The following is a 6,848-nucleotide window of genomic DNA, read 5'->3' on the forward strand; positions in this document are numbered from 1 at the left end:
ATGGAAGCTCTTAACTTCTCTCCTACACAAGCGCCAGTGCTGCTTTCGAACCAGTTGAATTCTATCTTCCCGTCATCCATCAGGATCTCATCGAAAGAGGAGAGGCTCCAGAAGAAGAAGAAGCCATTCGTCGTTGCAACATTTGTCAAGGGAACATCGCCCCCGGTTTCTGAAAGACCGTCTGCAGTTGTCTCTCCCGAGAAGACGTTTCAGAGCTCTCCTTCTTCAACTCCTCCCTTGAAAAGGTGCCTTCCAGAATCGTTGCAATATGAAAGCGGTAAACTTGGTGGGATACCGGATGGGGTGATGGCCCTTGAGAATGATGGGTCTCGCAGTGTTCCTATCTACTTGATCAATATACTTTCTTCCAAAGTGTACGACGTCGCTACGGAGTCTCCATTGCAGCACGCAGAAAAGCTTTCAGAGAGGCTTGGTGTTAATGTTTGGCTTAAGAGAGAGGATTTACAGTCCGTGAGTTCTCCCCCCTTCCAATTTCCTTTTTGGTTCTTCTATTTGAATTTTTATGAGATTATTGCTGTTTCAAGCTTCATGTATTTAATGCTTGACTTCAAGAGTTCGATGCTGAGGTTCTTTTGTTTTGAATAATAAATGTGTAGTGTATTCTTCTTCGTAGGCGGCTTTGGAGATGGATCAAATCTCAATGCAGTTTGGAATAAATTTCCAGTTTTGTCTTAAGTTAGCAATAGAGAAGTCCAAACTTGGATTGGTTATGACTTATGACGGTGTGGTTTCTTGGCATGTAGGTTTTCTCATTTAAGCTGCGTGGAGCCTATAATAGGATGGCCAAACTTTCAGAGGAACAGTTGGCCAAGGGAGTCATTTGCTCTTCAGCTGGTAACCACGCCCAAGGAGTTGCGTTGTCTGCCAAGCAGCTGGGTTGTGATGCTGTGATTGTTATGCCTGTTACCACCCCAGAAATCAAGGTGACTTTTTTTTTCTTCTTTCTAGTTGCATTAATTTGTTTGTTTTTACTTCCTTCATTCTTCATGATTCCGCTCTAAGTTCCCTTCTTATGTTGGAATTGTCTATGTTATTCAGTGGAAATCTGTACAGAGGTTCGGAGCAACCGTTGTTCTTGAGGGGGACACCTATGATGCTGCACAAGCATATGCCATGAAACGTGGTGAAGAGGAGGGTCGCTCATTCATACCTCCATTTGATCACCCAGATGTTATTGTTGGTCAGGGAACAATTGGGATGGAGATTCTGCGTCAAATGCAAGGTCCACTGCATGCCATCTTTGTGCCTGTGGGTGGTGGTGGACTGATAGCTGGAATTGCTGCATATGTAAAGGCGGTTCGTCCAGAGGTTTGTAGGTTTTTTTTGTCCAAAATCTTGCTCAAATAACACAGTATAGACAGTTTGCATTATTTTTTCAGGATATTCTGTCCTAGGAAACTTTACTTAATTAGTGTAGAAATTCTGATGCACATTTGCTTTCCCAAATCTGAAGGCACCACTATATTCAAAAGGCCTAAAAGAGGCTAGAGAGCTTAGCCCCATTGTCATAATATACCCCTCATGGTGGAATTCTTGGTCTAGCTATGATTGTCAGTGATGAAATTAGGATATGGTCTAGTTTGTTGGGTGACTGTTGGATTACTTAAATGCCACATGGCACAGTCCTAAGAAGGAATTGTAGGGAATTGCAGGGAAAGGAATTACAGAGGATGTGAATCCGTCATGTATATACTAACAATTATTCTTATGTTTGTTCAACTAGATTGCATAATTTGTGGAAATAGAAAAAGAGTTAGATGACAACTTCCGCCTCTTCCATTATTTAAATGTGAAATGTATCATGAATATATATATATATGTTGTCTATTTCAGGTGAAGATCATCGGGGTGGAGCCTTTTGATGCAAATGCTATGGCACTGTCATTACATCATGGAGAGAGAATCATGTTGGAGCAGGTTGGGGGTTTTGCAGATGGTGTGGCTGTGAAGGTGGTCGGTGAAGAAACATTTCGCTTATGCAGGGAATTGGTTGACGGAGTGGTTCTTGTGAGCCGTGATGCTATTTGTGCATCAATTAAGGTGAAGGTCTTTCATTTCATTCCATTCTCTTCTCATGTGTAAACAAATATTTTACCTTTTGTTTGCATTCTGCATGGATTGCTCGTTTGTGTATAAATCATCATGTTGATGAATCATTATGTATGTATCTACTGAGTTGGACCTTTTCCAAGTTGGAGTTCATGGAGAAGCTGATTATTTGATGGCACCATCACAGCTGATTATATACCTTTTTTTTAAGTGGGGCAGGTGGGCTTGCAGGAAGAGGAAGAAGAATGCATAGAAATGGTGCTAAATCCTTTGGAAATGGGTATTGAGCATTAGCATTATAACCATGGAAGAAAAATCGGAGAAATATTGCTGAAACTTGGCGATATTTTGCTAGTTCGACAACTACCGAAATAAAAACTCCACTGAAACAAGATTTTCCAAAGTTCAACGATATATCATCGAACGGTCGAAATTTCAACGATATATCCAATTTATCGTGATATTTTGGCGATTTCAACTGATATTTTCAGTGATCTCTCAATAAATTTGGCAATTATTTTGGAAAATATGAAGGTATTCTATAGCAAAGTCTTCAAGGTCAATGGACAGTCTTACCAATTATGTCCCAATGATTTAGGCCTCAAAAGGCAATGTGCCAAATGTGGTTAGGGAGGAGAATCTACATGGAATAATTTAAATTAGGAAGGTATTTTGTAGCAGAATATTCAAGATCAATAGGCAATCTTACCAATTATATCCCAATGATTTAGGCCTCAAAAATCAACGTGCCAAATGTGATTAGGAAGGAGAATATGCATGGAAGAATTTATAGAAACAATTCAAATTACAAAGGGATTTTGTAGCAGAATCTTCAAGGTCAACGGACAATCTTTCCAATTATATCCCAATGATTCAAGCCTCAGAAGGTAATGTGCCAAATGTGGCTAGGGAGGAGAATTTTCATGGAAGATTTCATAAGAAATAATTTAAATTTGCCAAGTGCCAAGTGCCAAGTCCTAGTGTGTTTATTGGTATCAAATTAGGTTAGACACCAAATTTTGGCCAAAATGACCTGTTTGGTTACATGAGTCTGGAAATTTCAAATATCTAGAGATTTCAAATCTATAAATTTCAAATCTATAAATTTCAAATCTATAAATTTCAAATCTATGGAGTCATAATTTATAAAATTAAATGTTTGATTGTGGAATGAAATTTCTGAAAAATTATTTGATCGACTGATTTTTGTGAATGTGCAAATGTATAGCTTTTTTGAAATCTCTGGATTTCACCATTTACCCATAACTCTACAGATTCACGTTTTTAGTGTAAAAATGTGAATCTTTAGATTTCATGAATCTAGAGATTTTTACAACCAAACGGGTATAATTCTCAGATTCATGAATCCAGAGATTTGAAATCTCTGGATTCATGTAACCAAGCTGGCCCTAAAGTACCTCCAGAAATGGGGGATTGAAATCCAGCTGAAACCGGGCAAACTGGCGAAATTCGCTGAAAGTTGGCACCTTGATTATAGCTAGTTCAATGGCACTTGAGATGCAATCAGCCATCTGCATGATTTCCCAGTTGTTAATAGAAATTTCAAGCTGTCTTTTCTCTATGAAAGTAAGGTCTTTGTCAGCTTAAAGTGTCATTTACTCTAGTTTGTTTTTTTTTTTTTAATTTTTTTTTTTTCTGATTATTTGCAGGATATGTTTGAAGAGAAGAGAAGCATTCTGGAACCAGCAGGTGCACTTGCATTAGCAGGAGCAGAAGCATATTGTAAATACTATGGTCTCCAGGATGAAAATGTCGTAGCAATAACCAGTGGGGCGAATATGAATTTTGATAGATTAAGATTGGTTACTGAGCTTGCTGATGTTGGTAGGCAACGGGAGGCTGTCCTTGCAACATTTATGCCTAAGGAACCTGGAAGCTTTAAACAATTTTGTGAACTGGTTGGTATCTCATGACCAAGTTTAATTCTTTTGCATAAATGTCATAGTATATATAGAATGTTATGTTTGCTGTGATGTTTGCATGAACTACAGGTTTTATTTTCTTTGCTGCTAGGTGGGAGAAATAAATATTACAGAGTTAAAACACCGATTTGATGCTTCTAGAAAAGAAGCTCTTGTTTTGTACAGGTAAGACTACTCAAGTCCATGTCCAGTTTAAGAAGAGAAGTGAAATTCGTAGTTTCTCAAACAACTAAGTTTTCTATATATATATAGAGTGTCTTTTCTTTTCAGGTACAATTTCTTTCAATTGTTTCGTCTCTTCATATATTCTCTTTGTAGCTGTTTGCATTGTGTCTTCTAAAATGGTAGATATATAGACAAGTTATCCTGTTATCTAATTATGGCTGGTGCAGTGTTGGTCTTCATACTGCTTCTGAGCTTAAAGAGATGATGGATCGCATGGAATCTTCTCACCTACGGACTATCAACCTTACGAATGATGATTTGGTTAAAGACCATCTACGCCACTTGGTAACCGTCCCTAAACACACACACACAGTGCTCAAAGGGAAGCTTAGTTTCATTCATTCAAGTTTGCCTCTCCCTGTCGAAGTGGAGGGTTCACATGATAAGAGTTTGATTTATATCTGTCACTTGACTTGGTATCTTGTGAGACTTGATGAAATTGCTCATTCGGTGCTGGTCTCTGTTTACCCTTGTGGATTTATCTCAGATGGGTGGCCGATCGAGTCTTGAAAATGAGCTTCTTTGTCGGTTTGTCTTCCCAGAGAAGCCAGGTGCTCTGATGAAATTTTTGCACACCTTAAGTCCACGTTGGAACATTAGCTTGTTCCATTACCGAGGACAGGTGAGTGATAAAGTTTATTTTGACAATTTCAAGTTTGGTATAGCATAAATATTTAACTGCACAAGACATGATAACTCCGTTTCTTACACTACATGATTTGTTCTATGGAACAGGGTGAAGCTGGTGCTAATGTATTAGTTGGTATCCAAGTTCCAAGTGCTGAGATGGGTGAGTTTAAGGATCGTGCTAGCAGTCTAGGATATGATAACGCGATTGAGACAAATAACCAGGCTTTCGAACTTCTGATGCACTGAAGTGAGTGGTTACATCGACCAAAAAGAACAAAAGAAAAGAAAGAGTGAGTGGTTATGACCTAGAGTTCATAGATATCTCAGCACTTCCAACTGACTTCTGTTAAGCTTGATCTGATCAAGGTTTCTAGTGTTGTTATATTAGGGCAAAATGGCAGTACAATAAAACAAATCTTGGCTGGAATCAGGCTTATTGGCCAGTGCTTATCTGATCGGCAGAGACCAGTTTGATGTTCCAAGTTTTAGTCTTAGAAATTGTTTGAGCTCCTGTTTTCATGATTAGAGTTTTGCCGTATCTGTAATATAAACCTGCATTTTCTACATTTGTACAGGTTAGGCAGGCAGTTGCTAAGCTTGTGTGATCTGCATTTTAATCTCTGTAGTGCTATTAGGGGGGGCATCTTGTTCTCTGCTTTCCTTTGTCACCCCCGTTAGTTAGGTCTTTGCTGCTGCAAAATGAAATAAAATAGAGATCCCACATCATACATTGAGAAGGCATGGAACTCCAGCATTTAACTTTCTGATTCCTGATTCATGATTCAACTGTAAATAATGTTGTTGATTTCTAGATTATTACAGTGTGTAGAGTAGTATCCCATTTATCCTTAAAGAATTGATCCCATCCACCCCTCAATTGAAAAAGGAAATCTAAATTTGCACAAAAAATTAAAAAGAATAAGGAACCTAAATTGGTGGGTTTTGGTCATTGGTGATCTTTCCACAAAAAATTAAGGGTAATTTTCATTTGGACCCCCTGAGGTTTGGTCTAAGTCACTTTTAGTCCAGTTTAAGTTTTCTTTTGCATATGGCTCCCCTGTAATTTTAAGAAATGATTAAATAAGGACATACTTAACAAAAATAGTTAATTTAATCAATTTTATGACAAAAATACCCTTGTGTCCTTTGGACTTCTTTTTATTATTTTAGTTTTAATTTATTAAAATAGATACTATCAAAATACCCTTCCGCTCACCTCTTCACCTCTTAGCTTATCATCTTCTCCTCCTCCACCTCCGGTTCCACCACCACCAGCATCCGACGACACCAGAATCGCCTTCATGGTTCCCAAAAGCAGTAGCACCACCTCAATTCACTTGAGTATACTCTGTCTAGTAATTCTTCTTTGGCGAAGTTCAATCATGGTGGGGGGTTTCTAATTCATCTTCCAACTTTTAATCCACCTCCATGTTTCTCGAATCAATAAGAAAGATCTATGGCTTCTGACCGAAAGATTCTTTAGATTCGAGAATCGTGACGTGTTTTGAAATGGTGGAAGAATTCCTCTAACTTGTTCAACACCGATTCAAGTTTATTTTATCTTTTATTTATTTATGAATTTCGCCCTGGTCCTGAATTTCTATATGTTTCTGCAATTTTATGACATCGTATTGGCACAAGTGATGTTTCAATTTCCTCTGCCAAGGAATTGAAACAGCCCTCTCCTCTCCTGCTTTAACTCTTCCTTCCTTACTCATCTTAATTTTCTCTAAAGTTCTACGATTGCCCAATGAGTAATGACCCATCTCATGAAGAAGAAATCTGGAAAGGAAAGCAGAGGGACGGTGTGTGTGTGTGTTTTCCTTACTCCAGAGGCATGAATCCTTGCATCAGCTGAAAGAATTTCAATTTTCAACTAATATAATTCTAATTTATTTTGATTTTTTACTCTTAATTGATTTCAGAGAGTATAAATTAGATGAATCATGTTCGCAGTATCTTATTCCAGGGGTTTTTGAT

At 38.1% G+C, this 6,848-nt stretch overlaps 1 protein-coding gene across 1 annotated transcript; it reads left to right on the forward strand.

The window, feature by feature from the left end:
• Nucleotides 1-5,114, forward strand: LOC149012318 (threonine dehydratase biosynthetic, chloroplastic-like). Its single transcript, XM_089159659.1, has 9 exons — nt 1-471; nt 765-944; nt 1,060-1,329; nt 1,855-2,061; nt 3,741-3,989; nt 4,105-4,178; nt 4,406-4,523; nt 4,726-4,860; nt 4,974-5,114. The coding sequence occupies exons 1-9, from the start codon at nt 1-3 to the stop codon at nt 5,112-5,114; spliced, it is 1,845 nt and encodes a 614-aa protein (XP_089015785.1).
• Nucleotides 5,115-6,848: the final 1,734 nt, after the last annotated feature.

The sequence above is a fragment of the Hakea prostrata genome, chromosome 6 (genome assembly GCF_041222555.1).
Source record: "Hakea prostrata isolate BN-2017 chromosome 6, UWA_Hpros_2, whole genome shotgun sequence".
Taxonomy (NCBI): domain Eukaryota; kingdom Viridiplantae; phylum Streptophyta; class Magnoliopsida; order Proteales; family Proteaceae; genus Hakea; species Hakea prostrata.

What these genes read in the sequence shown, in the direction of transcription:
- LOC149012318 (XM_089159659.1), top strand. Translation starts at nt 1, where the DNA reads ATGGAAGCTCTTAACTTCTCTCCTACACAAGCGCCAGTGCTGCTTTCG. An exon ending in TTACCACCCCAGAAATCAAG is followed by an intron (nt 945 to 1,059) that starts GTGACTTTTTTT and finishes TATGTTATTCAG; the next exon opens with TGGAAATCTGTACAGAGGTT. An exon ending in TTAAACAATTTTGTGAACTG is followed by an intron (nt 3,990 to 4,104) that starts GTTGGTATCTCA and finishes CTTTGCTGCTAG; the next exon opens with GTGGGAGAAATAAATATTAC.